Source organism: Nanorana parkeri, unplaced genomic scaffold, assembly GCF_000935625.1.
Source record: "Nanorana parkeri isolate BGI_ZX_2015 unplaced genomic scaffold, ASM93562v1 scaffold1813, whole genome shotgun sequence".
NCBI lineage: Eukaryota > Metazoa > Chordata > Amphibia > Anura > Dicroglossidae > Nanorana > Nanorana parkeri.
Genome location: NW_017308081.1, coordinates 32,650 through 51,530, shown reverse-complemented (window position 1 = coordinate 51,530; position 18,881 = coordinate 32,650). Strand labels below are relative to the sequence as shown.

At 39.5% G+C, this 18,881-nt stretch overlaps 1 protein-coding gene across 3 annotated transcripts in view; it reads left to right on the top strand.

Moving 5' to 3' along the window:
* PAWR (pro-apoptotic WT1 regulator) overlaps positions 1–18,881 on the top strand; it is a 100,705-nt gene that overhangs the window by 70,767 nt on the left and 11,057 nt on the right. For all 3 annotated transcript variants that reach the window (XM_018571707.1, XM_018571705.1, XM_018571706.1), the window contains exons 3-4: positions 1,159–1,281; positions 9,585–9,619. In XM_018571707.1, the coding sequence (XP_018427209.1) occupies positions 1,159–1,281; positions 9,585–9,619 (158 nt within the window). The remainder of the gene's footprint in view (positions 1–1,158; positions 1,282–9,584; positions 9,620–18,881) is intronic.

The window sequence follows — 18,881 nt, the reverse complement described above, 5'->3', positions numbered from 1 at the left end:
TATATATATTATGCCACACATGTGGAGGCCAAATCCATAAAAAAAAGTTAAATGAAACAGTGACCTGTACATTACCCCTTCTCCCCTAAAACAAATCCAGCAGTACCCAGTGCTTGTAACAATGTCTTACTATTTGTATCAAAAGTGATCCAACATGAATTGAAACATACATTTCGTTCAAGTCAACTTGTGTATCTTGCTAATACAAATCTCTAGAACTCGCTGTGCTTTGTGGTTTTAGCCAAAATAAACAAATGGACGGTAATTTATCAAAACTGGAGCAGATAAATACTGGTGCAGCTGTGCAGCTGTGCAGCTGTGCAGCTTCTCTTTTCAGTTTGTTCAGTTAATTTGAAAATGAAAAAGAGAAGCTGATTGGTTGCCATGCACAGTTGCTCCAGTCTCTGTCTGCTCCAGTTTCGATAAATTCCCCTCAATAACTACTTTAGGAATACGTTATTAGTGTTGCAAATTTTCATCTATGTCAACCAGTTTAGAACCAACTACCGAGCAGTGTTAGCATTTCTTAGCCACAACACCATTTTTATGCCACGCTGGATTTTGGTATTTTCGTGTAGTTCTCGGAGGGGGTTGTGGCAGGACACCCATGGTCCATTCTCCAATCCTGGAGCTATGTCGCTTACCTTTTAGGCTTCCAGTCATGCTATTGTGCACTCGGCCTGAAGTGGTTAGGATAAAATGTTTGCAATACTAGCTCTTTAAATGTATCCTGTGATTACTTAAATTTACCCTCTGGGTTAAATGGACAGCAGACACCTAGATGTGTTTGCATGTGTACCCCGTTGCAATGGTAAACCTGGGATATCCTTCCTATGCAGATCTTGGTCAGCTCCTATGTCAGAGAACTTAATCCATTTTGTCATATCTTCCATGTCTGCCTGAAGGCTGTCCATTATAATTATAGAACTGAAGTTAAGCACAGGAGGTAATAGAGGAGGGTGCTGAGCCTCTGACTGCAATTGATAGGTATTCTAATATCCCTATTGTTTTTCCCCCCCCCAAAATATGTGCATTTAACATCAATTGTTGTTGCAAGTTACTTTGCCCTTACAATATTTGTAGTTAACAAAAATCAAAACTTTTTTCTAAAAAGGCTCTTTTACACTCTTTAAGATTATTTTTTTATTTTATTTACAGAGTCCTGATGACTACGATGATGATGAAGCTGGACAGAAAGAACACAAAAAGGAAGATACAGTTACCCAACAAAACACAGTGCAGAACGAATCCTTTTCTATAGACCCAAGTGAATGGCAGACGGTGAGAACATGTGTTTTCATTAGGGGCCACATTGCTTTAAGGGTGTTGTCCTTCTGCCATGGTGGAATCTCCATAATGTAGAATAAACAAATCAATGGTCAAGCCTTATCTAAGAGACATTATTGGAGGGGGGGATGTTTGTGGAGACACAAGCTACTGTGGGAAAACCGTATCCATAAAGTCTTCAAGCGATAGAACACAAGAATGTTTCCTAGTTTTCTATAAAAGTCCAGCACTTGCCAAGTGTTTAGTACAAATCTTTATTTTGGACATAGCACAGAATAAAAAAAACAAACCATAATCACTTATATGTTTCAGCAATACATTTCCTAGCATGCATTTTACATGAAAGTGACTGTATTTACTCTGGTGACTATGCATTGACAACTTCTTTTTAACCCTTTGGTTTTGCTGAAGTAACTATTATGTTGGCGGTAGCTTCAGCATATAGACAGACTCCTGGTTGCTGTAGAGTTTGTTTACCTTTTTAGTCCCAGGTGCACACTGTTTTGTAGAAGTGATACCTTCTAAATGTACCATAAGGGGACTTCTCCTTCCCCACCGCCATTGTGTCCCAGGCTTACCTTTTATCTTCTGGGTGCCCAGGACTTCCATTCTGGGTGTGAGAATGGAGAGGTGTCCTGGTTTGTATGTACCCAGAAGCATTCAACTCTGAGCACTTCCAAGTTCAGAGCTGTTAAACTCTGGCCCAGAAAGAAGCCGATTATGCACACTGTCATCCGCATTATGATATCATCTGCATTTTTCTAACAAATAGTGGATGTATCAGCCTACTGATAGCAATAAAGTTACGTTAAAAAAAGAAAAACTAGGTTTAGAGTAGGGATGCTCCGATACTAGTACTCATGCTCACCCAAATGCTCCAATGCCTAGACCGATACCTGAGCTTCCGGTATCAGGAAGCCGGGCAGTGACTCATTACACACTGCCCAGCTTCCTGATTGGCCTGGGAAGTTGGCTCCATGCTGCCTCCTCACTTAGTGAGGAGGCAGCATGGAGCCTGCCTCCCGGCCAATCAGGAAGTCGGGCAGCGTGTAATGACTCGCTGCCTAGCTTCCTGATTGGCCAGCTTCTCGACCTGGTGATGAGGGAGCATGGAGCCAACATCCCAGCCAATCAGGAAGCTGGACGCTGTGTAATGACTCGTTGCCCGGCTTTCTGATTGGCCAGTTTCCCGACCAATTAGGAAGCTGGGCAATGAGTGAATACCCGGTGCCGGCTTCCTGATTGGCCAGAAAGCTGGCTCCATGCGTGCTAATCGGGAAGCCAGGTGACAAGTCCTTACACTGTCTGGCTTGCTTAATGGGACTTCCAGTATCGGTATTCGGTATCGCCGAGTACCAAAAAAAAAAAATATCGGTACTCGATACCGAAAAACCGGTATCGGTGTGCAATTTGTCAGACAAATTGTACCCTCTTTCCTGTAAGTTAAGGCCTGTGAGGACAGAAACTATCATACCAACAATCACCCAACTGTGGGAAGTATAAGATAGAGCCCACAAGCTAACTAAACGAGTCAGCACAGAAAGGAAAAGAATGGGGCTTTTAGGGTACCAAATGACAAAAAACAATCAATTACAACACGATTAAACAAGGTTTCTTTATTATACAAAGGTTAACTACCTGAAGACCAGGTGTTTAGACCCCCTTCCTGCCCAGGCTATTTTTCAGTATTCAGCGCTGCAGTACTTTGACATTTATTCCGCCATGCAACGCTGTACTGAAATGAATTGTATACCATTTTTGGGGACAGATAGAGCTTTCCTATGGTGGTATTTAATCACCACTGTGGTTTTTAGTGTTTTTTTTATTTTTTGCTATATTAAGGAAACATTATTGAAAATTTTGGAAAAAAAAAAAGTTTCCCCCCATTATGTTAGGAAACAATGATTATTATCCATATTTTTGGTAAAATATAAAAGACGGGGTCATGTCGGGTAAATAGACACCAAACATGTCAAGCTTTAAAATTGCGTGCACCTGTGAAATCGCAAAAAACTACCATCCCCAAAATTGAACATCAGTTTAGTGTTATCAGTGATTGATGGCCCTATAATTATTGCTCTCATTCCGACGTTTGCGACGATATGTAACATGTGGGGCGTAATGGGCGCAATCGTCATTTTCGCACGTATGCGCACCCGACGCATGTTTGCATGCGTGTATGTATGGGGGGGGGGACTTGAAAAAAAAAAATCTTAAATTCTTTTTTATGTGTAACTTCAACATTTTTGGGGGGAAACCTAAAAAAATGTTTCCTTTTTTTTCCACTTAACTTTATTGCTATCACATAGGGGGCTAAGAAACCCCTCTATGTGATAAGATATCGCAAAAGATGTGACAGGTCCCCTTTATGGAGACATCAGGGATCTCCAAGACCCCTAATGTCACCAGGGACCCATCTGAAGAAGCTGATGAAGCAGAGATCTGCTTCATCAGCTTCTCTCCAGCATCTGAAGCTGGAGAGTGACACAAGAATGCGGAAGTGATGTTATATACATCACTTCCGCATTCTAAAAGCGGAGAGGGGACTGGAAGGAGATTGTGTACTGATCTCCCTCTGATCCCCTGTCCGAGAGGCACTATGCTGGTCCCGGGCTCGCACCGGGCACAGCGGAGCCTGGGACCAGCGTGACAGTGGGGGGGCGGGGCACCGGGACCTCATACAAGCGATCTGCCGGCTCTATAGCGGCGGATCGTTTGTATGTTAACGGGCATCGCGTGGCTGAGTGGACGTCTAAAGACGCCCGCCCAGATCTAGAGAGCTGCCGGACGTTTTTTTACAACGGCCGGCCGGGAAGTGGTTATAATTAAAAAAAAAAAAAAACATAATTGATATGTACACATTTCAAAGAAGGAAAGAGCAAACTGATCTCCACATGGACTATTCCAGAATTATAATCTGAGGCTAAATGACCATAGCACACACATTTGATGTAGCATACTTGTAACATACGTATGTTACATCAAATTTGTGTGTTATGGTCATTTAGCCTCAGATTATAATTCTGGAATAGTCCATGTGGAGATCAGTTTGCTCTTTCCTTCTTTGAAATGTGTACATATCAATTATGTCTTTTAGACATTTTCTAACCTTTGTATAATAAAGAAACCTTGTTTTATCATTTTGTAATTGCTTGGTTTTTGTCACTTGGTACCCTAGAAGGCCCATTCTTTTCCTTTCTGTGTTGATTTGCTATATTAGGGGTGTGGTACCTTATATTCAGGATTTGGTCATGATCATTTGATTTAAATAACTAAACTGGAGCTTTTCCTCTGCAGTGCCCCTAGTGGTAGAAATGCATATTTATTTTTGAGTTTCGGAACAGCATTGAGAAGTACAGTGTTACTTGAATTGTATTCCAGGATTTGCTTGTCGTTAGCTGAGAGAATGTGCAATAATTTAAGACTTTAAATAAAGTCTCAGAAATCTTTCATTAAGGTCTTAATGTTATATAGTTTGAATACCATGTCCAAGATATAGTATTTATCATTGTAAAGGAACATATTTCACACTCCTTTTTTTTTATTTAAATTTTTCCGGAAAAAAACAAAAATGGCTTTGGAAAAAAACTGAAACAAACCTGTTTTTTTCCCCCGTTTTTTCCTCCAGCCCTTCCTTTCTCGAATTAGGTATCGCTATGCACACCAGAGCAAAAACAAAAATTCTGGGGCCATCATTTACTGTTTAACGTTAAACTGATTAGCTGTAAAGGCCTTAATGTATTTATTTATTACAGGTATTTATATAGCGCCGACAATTTACGCAGCACTTTACATAGTTGCACATTCACATCAGTCCCTACCCTCAAGGAGCTTACAATCTAAGGTCCCCATCTCACATACATACACAGAGGGCCAACTTAGAGAGGAGCCAATGAACCTACCAGCATGTTATTTTGGACAATTTTGTGTAGCATGTTTTTTTTGACATGTTTAGTATTTATTTACTCAACGCAACCTCATTTTTTTATGCCAAAGAATGGGTGTTATTTTGTGTATGTGTGCACTAAAATAATTTGAGGGTATTTTTTAAAGAAAATATAGATTTGACAAACAGTAGGACAATTATTGTGTGACATAAGAATTGAAAATGCCACAGGGTCTCTACTTTCAGAAGATACACCGTATTTGGGGGCTTTAAGTAATTTTCAAGCCTAAAATGTGAATTTTAACATGTGAGCAAGAAAAAAAAAAATGACTTGCAGAAAAAGCGCTGAAGTATATTTTGATCACCTGACTTATATACATGAATTTGGTTGAGAATGCATATAAGTAGGTGCAGAAGCAGTAAGCCCTCGTTCACACCTGAACGTTTTGTAGCGCATTCTACGCTCGACGAACGCTCTACAAAACGCTCAAAAATATAAATCCCATTGTATTCAATGGTCTCATTCCCACCTTGGCGTATTTCCGCCCGTCCCTAACGCGCTACAAAACGGCCCACGCCTGAAAAGGTACAGGTACTACTTTGGGCCGTTTTGTTGCGCGTTTCCATTGGGATACAGCCAAGTAGCCTTCGGAAACGCGCGACGATTGCGCAACTTTTTTACCGCGAATCGCAGTAAAAAAACGCACGGTGGTCGCGCGACAGACGCGCATATGCAATACGCCTAGGTGTGAACGAGACCTTAGATGTGCATCATTGCATATAAGTTTACTATCACTGATCTCACTAAATTGATTAATTAGGTGAACTACATAATGCTGCGTTCCTTATAGTAATTGCACTGATGCGTACGCATACACTGTATATACATTATTGTATCGTTAAAGACTTTGGTCAGATAAAAGTAAGCATTTACCTTTCATTTACTCCAGAACAATGCTTTGGATTATTGTATTTCAAATAATGTTGTACTTTAACTGATCATTGCTATTAACAGGCTGCATATAGTGTCCAGTACCTTATTCAAACTGCAATAGGTACAGGTTTCTACTCATTTTTGTGAGACATGCTGTGTTGAATCACAGATGAAACCCTGTTAAAGTGCAATGTATTCCTTCAACAAATAGCTTCATTTGTACAAAAACAAGAAAGAAATTCTGAAGGTCACACTCTGTTTTCATTGGAGTCCAAAGCAGAGTGTCTGGCTTTGATATTAAGACAATTGCCCATATCCAATTTCTTCTCAGTTGGAAGCCTAAATTGCAAATATCTGTTCAGGTTCCAGTGCTTATTTTTATCCGTGTTATGAAATGACAGGGAAGTTTATCACTAATGAATAATAGACCTTTTACTGCTGAATAAAACACATATGCGGTTTTTGCTTGCAGTTGCTTAACATTTTAGTAAATTTTGTTGTGCCCACACATTGTGCTAAGGCCCTGCTTAGCCAGTCACCAATTTAAGTACCTAGAAAGAATGTAATCATGTATATTATGGGGCTTTAAGGCCCCTTTCACGCGGGCACCTTCGGTTCCGGTCAGCAGGGGATCCATGCACAGATCCCTGCTGATTGGAGCAGTTCGGAACGGATGTCATCGTTGTGACATCCACGTCCTTCCAGTTTTTCGTCCATCTTGTTCTTGTTGATCTATGAAGAGTGGGATATAAACAGACAATGAACCACCTATCTGAAAGGGCTCTTATATTTTCAGAGAGTACATCACAATGTAAAAAACTCATAAACTAATAACTTGCACACTTGTAAAAGCTTGAATGTAGGCTGTTTTCTTAAAAAAAATGCACACACTTACCATAGATTTAACACTTATTACCAGTACTTATTTAAAGAGTAGTGATAAATACAAACCTGTAATTTTTTTTTTTTTTTTGCCTGAGATCCTGCTGGGAAGATTCAACCTTTAATTTTTTCTGTTAATAGACATAGGTTTTAGTTCTTCCCTACTGTATCCAGAACTAAAAAGAAACAGTCTGACTATAAATACATCTGAAGACTAGATTTGCTGGTATGCTTAGCATGGATGGATTCCATGAGTAATGATTGTTTAGGCTACATGGGCACAAGTGGTAATAGTTCCCTGTAATGATTGTAGGTTCTTGCATGGTCACATGTGTAAGGACTTTATACTAGTCTCAATGTGTATTGTTGAATTCATTACTATAATATTTCTAGTAGGAACAGACACTTATCTAGCCTCTCAGTCACAGCCGTATCTAAAATTCTTTGATTTCCTGAAGTCTGCAATAGGTTTATGAGAGTTAGTTTCCCTTTAGGCATCATATTTCTGTAATTTCCAGAGTTGACCAGAATATTTAAAGGTTATGTAAATGTCGAAAGTATTGCCTAGTCAGTGTGATTTAGATTCCGTGATGTGTTTTTTAATTGTGAAAGAATGGCATGCCAGGAATGCAAAGATCTGATGTTGTACATGCTCTCTGGTTAGTAAACCGAAGACTTACATGCCGCCTTCCTCCCCAAAGTCTTGTGCTCTTAGCTTTCTGCCAAAAATGCAGACAAACTAAACTGTGTCACAAACTGTCTGCATTAGCCCCTTTTTCCTGTGTAAATTATTGAAACATGTGTTAGGGAAAATGTCATCAAGTTGAAAGTATAGATATACATTCAAGTCCTGGAGCCTTCGGTAATCAACATATTAGCCGTTATGTCAACATAGCCTGGGCAGGATGTGTTTCTGTTAACATGACCGTGAGTTCATGTGGCATTACAGTGTAAACAATGCATGCTTCAAAATGACACTTCTAAGGGAATAGTTTAAAATGTATACAGTACAAGTAGATTCCAGCAGAATGACTGTAACAGACCTTGCAGATAGTAATGGTAATTTGGGGTGAAATATGTACTTCCTATTTCATAGCTACTTAGAAAAATGACAAGGAAAAGGTAATTTCCAACGCAGACTCTTTTTTGCTTATAATGCATTGTGTGGTTGAAAGCATTTCACAATCTATGATCATCTAAAAACTGGAATGCTTCCCGGATGCCAAAATGATGGCAAAAAAAAAGAGGGAGAACAGGCAGAAGAGCCCTGATTGTGTAATATTCAAGTAAGAGAAGACTTATTTTGCAAAAAAAAAAAGATTTATATTTAATGAAAGACTGAGATCTGTTGAGACTGTGCATGACCTCTCAAGTGGTGTGCACAACCTTGGAGTATTTCACTTGTGGAGAATACTTCTGTCTCAATGCAGGTGGAAATAGGTCATACTAGATGCTCAGGGGGGCCCAGATCAAGTGTTTATAGAATTTCAGACTGATCAATGGAATGAGGAGGGAAGTAATAGAAAAACCCATAAAGTGGCAGAGGCGTCCAGATTGTCAGTGAGAAATCATATGATAGGGACACCTAAAATCTTGATTGACATTGGGTTTACTAAATATATACAATTTCTATCAAGATTTTATGTCCCTATCATATGATTTCTCATTGATGTACTGGGTGCCTCTGCCACTTTATGGGTTATCGGCCACTGAATTATCATACTACTTAAAGATATCTTTACATTGTTTATATGTTGCAAAGGAGGGCCTGACACATTAATATATAGTACAGCACATACCCAGCATATATAATCTTAAAAACTGACACTGTAGCAGTAATGTCACTCAAGGAGGTAGTAGGTTATTTATACTGAAACTACCTCTTTGGATCGCTAGGTATATATAACAATAGTGAGGAATAAATGGAGGTGAATAATGTTGAACACTAACATTTAAGCAGCAGAATAAGTCATTAATGTGGTGGTGCCAGATTTAGCATTTGTATCGTCTATTATCTATCCTTATTTAGGGAATTAGAACTTTAAAGTCAGACGATAGTTTGTTGTGGTTATGAGAGGTCATGTGAACACCATATCATTGGTTAGCTGTCATTTGTTTCACTTATTCTGTATATAATGAAATGTTAGTTGTACAGTTGTCTATGAGGTGCACTTTATTGTATTTGTACAGTGCATATTGCATATTAACACCTGTATTATCCCACACATTTTAGAAAGTGCCGACAGAGAAAACACTTCTTTTGAATGTCGCTATGTTTAGTGTGTTGCATTAAATTATAGTGGTGAAATTGATATGATTCAGCAAGGCACTCCAACATGAAATATATTTAGTGCTTATTTCATTATGGTTATGGGGTGAACGGTTTCACATTTTCTTCTGTATGTGCTGTCACCAACATACTTTAGGGTTTTGGCTGTAGAAAATGACTCTTCAGCTCTTCTTTAAACCCACAAAAATGTAATCCCAACTCCTAATGGAGTGCTGTTATACATAATCCTGTCCTATTTTCATAAATGTAAACTGTGTGTTTTTCATATTTATGCCTCACAATTCATTTCTTTTTATCTTATCTAGGAATCTGTAAGGAATGCGCCAAACAAATATAAGAGGTAAGACTATAATAAAACTTCTGGGTACAATAAGATCTGCAGGGAAAACCTTTCCCTTTCTTTTCAACAGACTAGTGAAAGTTAGGAACCTCCTGTTAATTTTTTCTTGCACTGTCCCCACTGTAGAAGATTACCTATCACTTCCTCTCTAGTGGCAGCGGGCACCTGGATAGAACATAAAGGGAATTGTCTCCAATAGGGATCCAGACAATAAAAATCCAGCAGAGGTGTTTATTGCTGTCTGGGTCCTTTTTTGGGAGATTTCTCTTCACCTTTAGGGTTCTTGTACGTGTGCATTGTTTTTTTTTTTTTGCATTTGATGGCCCTTCATGCTAAAAGCGTATCAGTAGATTCCTATTAAGATGAATTAAGTAGTTTAGATGTAGATGTAGGTTTGTTGGATGGTATATTTTGACTATTTTGGGAATCATAGGTAAAAGAAAGGAGTGTCCTTTATGGTTCTGCCTATTGGTCAAATATCCCTTAAAAATTACACATCCAGTTCTTTTTATAGTTGCAATTGTCTTGTGTGTTTTGCTGAAAGAGTATGTGGCAAGCATTCCAAAAGGGGAAATGCACCATAATGCATAAATCTAAATGTTTTGTACCCTCACAGGGAATCTGCCCTTGGTGAGTCTTGGTTGTATCCTAGGTCTGTACTTTTAATGTAGTATGAGGTATCTCTTAGGTATGATTTACACTTCAAGTATGATCTGAGGCCATAGTTTGTATTTCAATTTTAGGAACAGGTTGCAGTCCTGAGGAATTTGTTTTTAGACTGAAGATACGTTTTGCTGAAGCACATTTTTGATTGTACTGTCAATACAGAGGTTGTGTAAGTGACCTTTTACATTTTTGTATGTAAGCAGTTCTGTCCAATATATTGTAAAGGGAAGGTGTGAATAGTTCAGTAAACTGGAACAGAACAAATTGTATTTGATTGTATTACTTAATTCTGAGCCTGTCATGGATAGCCCAGCAGCAGTGTACCCAATGAAATGAAGCATGTAATAGCACAGATTTAAATTTTTCCATTACTGTCTATGTATTGTACTGTGAGAGAATTTCTTGCTCCTGTAAAATTAGGTTGAAATGTAAGCCTTTTAATTCATGAAGAGTTTTTTTTCACTTTTTTTGTCTTTTGTTGAAAGCTGAGAAAAATTGATTTTTTTGACCTGTTACAGAATGGTATAGTAAAAACCATAATTCACATCTCTACACTCCTTTGCCCTAATTACATCTGGTGAATTATGTCTTATTCACTAAATGTACTTGTTACCATTTCATATGATGGTTGCATTTTTTATTATCCTTACATATCATAAATTCCATTTATTTTAGCTACTTGTTTATGGTATGTTATGGTTATGGTATGGTAAATATTTATGGATTCGGTTTGATCTACAACCTACATTCTACAAAAACTGTTTGAGCTTTCTATAGACCAGGGCTCAAAATTTCCAGTCTTGAGCTACTAGCCAGGCCTTAAAAGTTACACGATTTGCCCTGCCTGACCCCACTCCATCCTTGTGCACAGATATATGCAGTGTACCTGGGAACAAACTAATCATTCTCTTGCTGGACCTATACCGGGCATAGCAGGTTTGTGCTATGCCCGGTATTGGTCCAGCAAGAGAATGATTAGTTTGTTCCCAGGTACACTGGGTACATCTGTGAACAAGAAGGATAGGATGGAGTGGGGTCAGGCAGGCAGTGTGGGGTGGAGTGGGGCCAGGCAGGGCAACACACACAGCACAGCACAACACAACACACTGGGCATAACACAAACAAACACACACAGGGCACATCGCGCACACTGCACAACAAACAGGGCATTACACATGCACACAGCATAACACACAGGGCATTACACATACACACTTGCTCATATTACATCAATAAATTCATGTGTAACCATACACATTCAAAACTGTATAGATCCTGTGGCACAGAGGGGTTAATCACTGCTCTAACATCTGCATTGTTTACTTACTGTCACAGCAGAAAGCTCAGGTTTCAGAGCCACGACCTGGTTGTCCAGGGATAGAGCTTGCACTGAGCATGTGCGAAGAGTCTCCAAGCAGCCAGGACGCTTCCCCTAGTCAGATCCTGCGCTCTGAGGAGGTGCTGCTCGTCCGTTCTGTGGCTGGACAAGCACATCAGCTCCCTCTGTCCGTGACAGTGCCAGACTCAATGGTTTCATTTCCACTCGCCCACACGCGAGTGGACATTTTCAGCCCTGCTGTAGACAATACTAGTTCTGTACATGATGTTTTGACGTCACAAAGGGTTCTGTCTGAGCCTCTGTCAGGCTTTTATTGCTCCCTTTGTCACCACTAGAAAGATTTTGTATTTGTCCTGGTGACCATTGTCACCAAAACAGAACATGAGGGGAAATCCAAAATGTAACAGTTGTCACTAGAATGGCAGGTAAGCAGACATAATCCCATGGTGACACCTACTCAGCTGCCTTTAGAAGATTACAAGTTTAGAACTAGTTTGTGCTTTCTCACTTATAGCATGCCACAATTGAGAAGATTTGAACCTGAAAACAAAAGCTATTCTCCCATAATTTAATTTCAGTGGTTTGCGGAGAGGTTAGCTTTACTCATTGTAAGAGTAGTAGACATGCTATTGGTAATATTTACATCATTTGTACAATTTTAAAAAAATAGTATTTGGTTTTTAAATTAAACCACCATTTCTCCTTAAAGTAGAACATTGGCAGAAATAATGAACAGGCCACTAAGGGTCTAAATAAAAAAAGCAACTGTACCTGCAATACCCACCATCAATCTGGAACTGTCCTTTGCAGTAATTCCTTTCCACCACCAGGCTTCCGGGTTAAATAATGGCCAGCATCATTTATACCACTTAATCTGAGCCCACGCTATGAGTGACAGGCCCCTTCAGGACAGCATTGTCATGCAGCCCAGATTCAGACTATTACTGCACTGAATGCCACTCCAATGTATTTACATCACTCATCACTTGTGATGCCATTGGACTGGCCTGAAGATTTTGAAAAAAAGGTATCTATGTATATTCATGAGAAAGGGGGGGGGGCAGAGAGGTGATGGTCTGTAATTAGCTGGGGTTCTGCAGAGCTATATATTGTGAGAATACAGAAATGATTTTGCACAGTGTAGTCCTGTGGTAGCCTGGATAGTTGACATAGAGGGAAATGTATTCTTATTAGCAGTAACCCAATATGTAAGGCAGCTAAGATCAATTCTAGCATAATACAAATGTAGAAAATGTGTACCGTCCCCAAGTGTCTAACTCATGAATATAATTTATGATAATTTACAGACGTTTTATGAAATTATTTTTATATATTTTAAAAATGTATTTTGAGTCAGACGGCTGGCTACAATCAGCACCATGGACAGTGCCGGACATGCCAGACAGGTCGCTTCAAAGGTGGTTCTGCTGTACTTCTGCAGTTCGATTAGAGTAGTGACCAGTGAAAGCTACATGAAGAGTTTACATCATAAGTTTTTTTTTCTACCAGTGCAACACATTTTTTTTAATCTAATTAAATTTTTTTTAGTTTACCAGTTCAGAAATGAATCTTTTACATATTTTTAGTTATATTACTGAATTCAGTATTACCCTGAATTACAGGTGTGTTCTTTGTATCTCCATTACACTTTTTTTTTGCATGTCCCTGCCCTTTTTTGCATGTTTTAACATCTCCTGCCACATTCTCCTTAATCTAAAATAAGTATTGTGGGACCTGTTCCTAGCAGCCACAGCACATTTGCAAAACTAGTAGCACAGTAGAGGGATCTCACCAATTGCACCCCGGAGATATAACCTGAGTACAGTAGTCTCCAGTATCCACTATAAACTGAAATATAACTTTTTGCTGGTTTGACCCATTAACTATTTGAAACAAAGTTTTAAGAATAAGATAGAAGAAAAAAATTCCTTACTATTTTTTTTATTATGGTGTGTATACATTTATATTTAGATGGTTGTTATGCATGCTAGATCCATTTCATACTATAATGTGAGCAGAATGTATTCCAATAATTATATTGCTGGTTGCAACATTCTGTTCTCATTGTTTAAATTCATTCCTTTCATTCTCATCTTTATTTCATTTCAAGAAAACCATTATTCACTTACAAAAACTGCACTTTCTGGCAAATTATTGTGCCTTACTGTAATTTTATCTTTGAACATATTATAAAACTCCCAGAGTAGACCAATGCTAAATATGGTAATACACAGTTTCCTAAATTCCTGTTATGTTAATGTGTCTGAAAGCCACACATTTAACACAGGGAATAGTATTTATATTCAGAACTGTCTGCCAATCTCTGTTTTTGATTATAAGGGATCTTTGGACTTTATTTTTTACAAGAGTTCTCAGGGCTTTTCTTACTTTATTTTAAAGTGGTAGCATAAAAGCTGTAGTCTTTTGAATATTACCCACGATCAGGGCCACATGTGGACTGTTTACGGAATATTCAATAAATCGTGCAACAATCATTAAAGATGTACCTTCCGGATTGCTTTTAGTAATAAAATGGTATAAACCTGCACTTGTTTTGAAGAGCAGACACCATATGGTAACTAGTTCTCTCACATGTAACATGCTGGAATTTTAGAGTGTGCTAGAACCTCCTGAACTAACTGTGCAAACCTAAAAGTCAAAGCATTGCCATGCCCCCACTTTACATCCCATGACTGAATTGCAGAAACCTCTGTAACAAATTGAGCCTCTTTGTGGGAACTGCAGCATTTTTCTTTTGGAAATATTGTTTGTGTCAAAATGTTTGGGATGAGGTTTGGGCCGGGGGAGATGAGGCTCTCTGGTCCTCTGAATAGCTACCATTTACACCTTACACTCACCTGTTTTTCAATGGCTTTCATCATTGGCTTTCACCTATCATCAATGTCTGTGGCACAGTTTGTTTGTGCACTTTCTTTAGCCCACGGGAAACAGTCCCTACCATGAAAGGGCCAGTTAGTTGTGATGGCCTCCCATGCCAAATATTTCCATTTTTCCCTACATGGTTCTTGCTTTTCAATGAAAGTGTTGGATAGTATTTTTATTTTATTTTATTTTATTCCTACAAGTGTATATAAAGTCTCCTGCCAAACAGCTAAATGCTACATATATAATTACTATTGTACCTGACATTGGCTGGCCAAAATCACACATCCTTTCTTGTGATACACACTTTTCTAGATCAGCTTCATGTTCACTGAACATAGGCAATGATGCTGATTTTGGAGCTGGATAGGTAGCAGTGCATTGATGGACTAGGAAGATGAACGTGTGTCACCTATGTTTTTTGAACAGTATGAAAAAAGTGCGTACATCAAAAGATTGGCAGTATGCGGGAGGTTGTGTGCATTACATAAAAATGCATGATACCTAAATCATGTCTTGTGCACATGCGCAGTTGCTGCTTAGTGCATGGTTACATATTTTTAGTCCATGGCACTGACCAGTTTTCTTTAAATGCATTGAAGTACCCTATCTATTTAAAGAAAATAGCTTTTTTGTATATCACTCAGCTGTAGATCCTCAAATCATCTCTGAATTTGTGCTGACACTGTCCTTCCTTCTGGAGGGTGCCTACTTTTGTTTCCCATGGTTCCTGTGTATGTTTTAAAGTAGCCACCGCTCCAAGGGCCATGGCTAGTTTTTGTATTAGTAACCTAGAAGGTTGAACACTTTATCGTCCTCTCTGGTGAGAACTCTTTCTCTAACTCCTATCCATATTTTTACTATTTTTCTCTGTTCTATTAACTTTCTCTGTACTATGTGCATTTTTGTTCTTGTCAATCAAGACTTTTATCGGGCCTCATATGCACAGGCACATGAGGTCATGTAACATAAATTACAGGTGTATTTCCACACCTGGGCTACACAGCTGCCATGTACTGCTGCTCATAGTAATGCAGGTTGGCACTAAAGGTGCTCACACACCTTGCGATAATCGTACAATAATCGCGGGAAATCCCACGATCATACGATTATCGTAAGGTGTGTGGAAGCCGTGCGGCCTCTACTACTGTAAGGTCGCACGACTTTTATCTCACGAACATGTCCGAAAACCCGTCGAGAATCGTACGATTTCCGGCGGGTGTGCAGCATGTTCGTAAGATAAAAGCCAGACGGGCCAGTGTGCTCAAGCGCACTGCCCGTTCGGCATTGCGGTCATCGGAAGCCCACCTCTCAGCGGGGCGGGCTTGCGATCATCGCAAGTACGATCTGCCTGTCCAAGATAGGCAGATTGTATGTTTTTTTAATTAACTTACAACCATCGCAAGACAAAAGTCTTGCGATGGTTGTAAGGTGTGTGCCCAGCCTAATACTTGCATAAACTCGAGCATGTATGCAGACGGTATAGCCCTGGGTGCAGACAGTCTGCGTCCTGGGGCATACTGCTCATTGCACTCCCCAGATCTAGTTTATTGGTTTGTTAGCTGAAAAGTGCTTTACAGGCCAGAGCCATGTCATAGCCTGTGGTTTGTAGAAATCTCTGAAGACTTCATCTATGAGTAAGCTCATGGACAGTGAGAATAGCATTGCTGAAAATGTGTAGGGCTATCTTGCATTTATGTTCTTGGGCTTTACTCAGTTTCCACTGGGTTAATTCATATATGTAAACAAAGAAAACAATGACCCCACAGGGGGTAGGAAGATATATGGCCAACAGAAAGTATAGCTCCCTTACGGTCATAAAAGTCTGCCCTGTAAATCATCGCTGCTGTAAACACTTGCCTCAGGGGTTTTCTAACAAAACCAAGATCAATAGATTTCTATGAAACAAATATAATTTATATTTTACATGAAGTTCAAGTTTTACTAAACTTCGGTTATGTAACTGGCCAGCATCATATACAGTGCCAAAAATTGTACGTGGGGAAAATATTCTTTGACTGCGTTTTATTATCTCAGTACCAGACATTGAACAAGTTTAAAATCAGTTCAGTGTGATAAAACTTGCAAAAACATACAATTACAGTGATAACGGTATTAGACATTATACAGTCCCCCCCACTAGTCTGTGATAAGTAGTAACTGACTGGTATGTTAATTGTTCCCTCATTTGTACCATGTGCAAGTGTAGTTACACTTTTGCAGCCAAATTGGGATAACACCTATTTTATTTTGGTTACACGTTCCCTTCACATAGCATAATTTAAAAAAAAATATTTAAAAGTTGATGCTTAATTTAGTTGCTGAGAAAAATCTTACTTTGCGTCCCCTTTGTACTGTTAAAGAACTGCGGGGAACTCCTGATGCTGTGAGCCGGCTTGCTCTAAGACCGGTCCCTGGAGCCTCACTCCCCCCTCCGCTGCAGCAGAGGAGGATACAGGCTGGAGCTGTCACAGGATGAGTATAAGTTTGTTATATTCTTCCCTAGACCAAAAGAAGCAGTTCATTCTTGCAGTGCGGGAGCCTGCCCCCCTGTGAAGGTTTGAGGGCTTGTTCACATCATGTCCAGACCAGTAGATAACAATGAAGATCACCAGGACTCACACGAGTCCTGGTGATCTTCATTGTTATCTACTGTTGTACGCACGGCGCCATCCGTGGACATCGCTACGAGCACCACCGTTACTTTGAGGTCTTTGTTGCTCTATGGTGTGCAGGGGACATCCTTGTTCAGACCAGAACGTCTGTTTCCGGACCAAAAAAGCATTCCAATGTATCCCTATGCTATTTCTGGGCTCTGTTCACACCAATGCAGTGCCTTCTGGCCCAGGCAGAAAAAAATACTGCTTGTCTCGTTTTCTCTGGTCCGGAACGCATGTAAACTTCTCAAAAACACACTGGACTGCACCCAAAAGCCCATTTTAAGCTAAAAAGATAATGCAGCAGTGAGTGGCATAAACACTGCGTTTGCAGATCTGCTTCAGATCTGGTCCGGACATGGTGTAAACATAGCCTGATAAAAGTTTTACCTGCTTTAGCAAAGGGGCTTGGGAGTTATGTTTACCATAATTAACCCTGTGTGTACTGTACTGGCAGATTTCAATTATAAGCCGTAAACTAGATGTGCTGAACTGTCTGTCCTAACAAAGGGTTAAAGATCTCCAGGCTGCTACATTGTATGCCAATGCACTTAAAAAAAAAACAGCCTCACTTTGTCCCGTATTTGTACATTGCTATCTATTCTAAGCAATATAATCCTTCCTGTAGTGTCCTAATTATAATACTGCTGCAAAGAAACAACTAGAATGGTAAGAAATATTTTTTTAAACATTATTTGTAGGTATGTTTTGTGATTAGGAATGCATAATAAGCATAAAGTGGGGGTTTCTCATATTTGACTGCAAAAGTGAAAATATATACTTCAATGTTAACACTGGCCCAATCACATACAGTCTTCAAATCAGTAAAATACAGATGGTGTTCAGTAGTGTTTTGAAAGTCACTAATTTGCCATTTGTAATAACTACAGTTAAATTCTCATCACCATGATTTCTATATGGTTACAGATGCTGCAAGCTGTGCACAATAGTTTGTCATACTCTCATTTCATTTACATCATTTAAATATAGTATGAAACATAGAGCAGAGCTGTTTATTACTATTATTTTGAAGTGAAATACCATTTAGGCCCCGTTCACACAAGGGCGGTCTGGCTGCACGGATTTGGCCGTGCTGAACCGCCAACATGAACGATCCCATACATTGATATGGGGACCTTTCATGCAACCAAGCGGGTCAGCACGATCCAAACCGTCTGCCGCCCGAAATGCTCCCTCACCCTGTTTTTTCTGTGCTAATCAGCGTGGTTTCTATATAGATTTAAATGGAACTTCGCTGATCAGCGCGGTTTTGGGCATTTTTAATTGCGTTTCAGCCCAAAACCGCCCTTCTAAAATTCATGCAGAAACCGAGCTGATCCGCAACCGCCCTGGTGTGAACGGGGCCTTAAAGGAAATGTACTGAGAGAAGCACCTGGCTGCTGTTGCTGACTACTCTTGAAAATACTGGTTGCCTGGCCTTCCTGCTTATGTGATAGCTACTGTTCCTTTTGTGCAGTGTCCCATATCATATGCCAGTATGCAAATTAGCAGTTCTGACTTCAAATGCTGAATTCTTATGCCAGGTCAGAGGTTTAGAAAGCCTTGTATACATTGGGCCTAAATGACAGTCAAGTAGTTAGAATTTTTATTTAGTGGTCAACAATGGCAGTCTTCATATGTCCAGCAGCACTATTTCCTTTTAACATTTTCAAGGCAAAGTACACACACACACACACACACACACACATATATATAT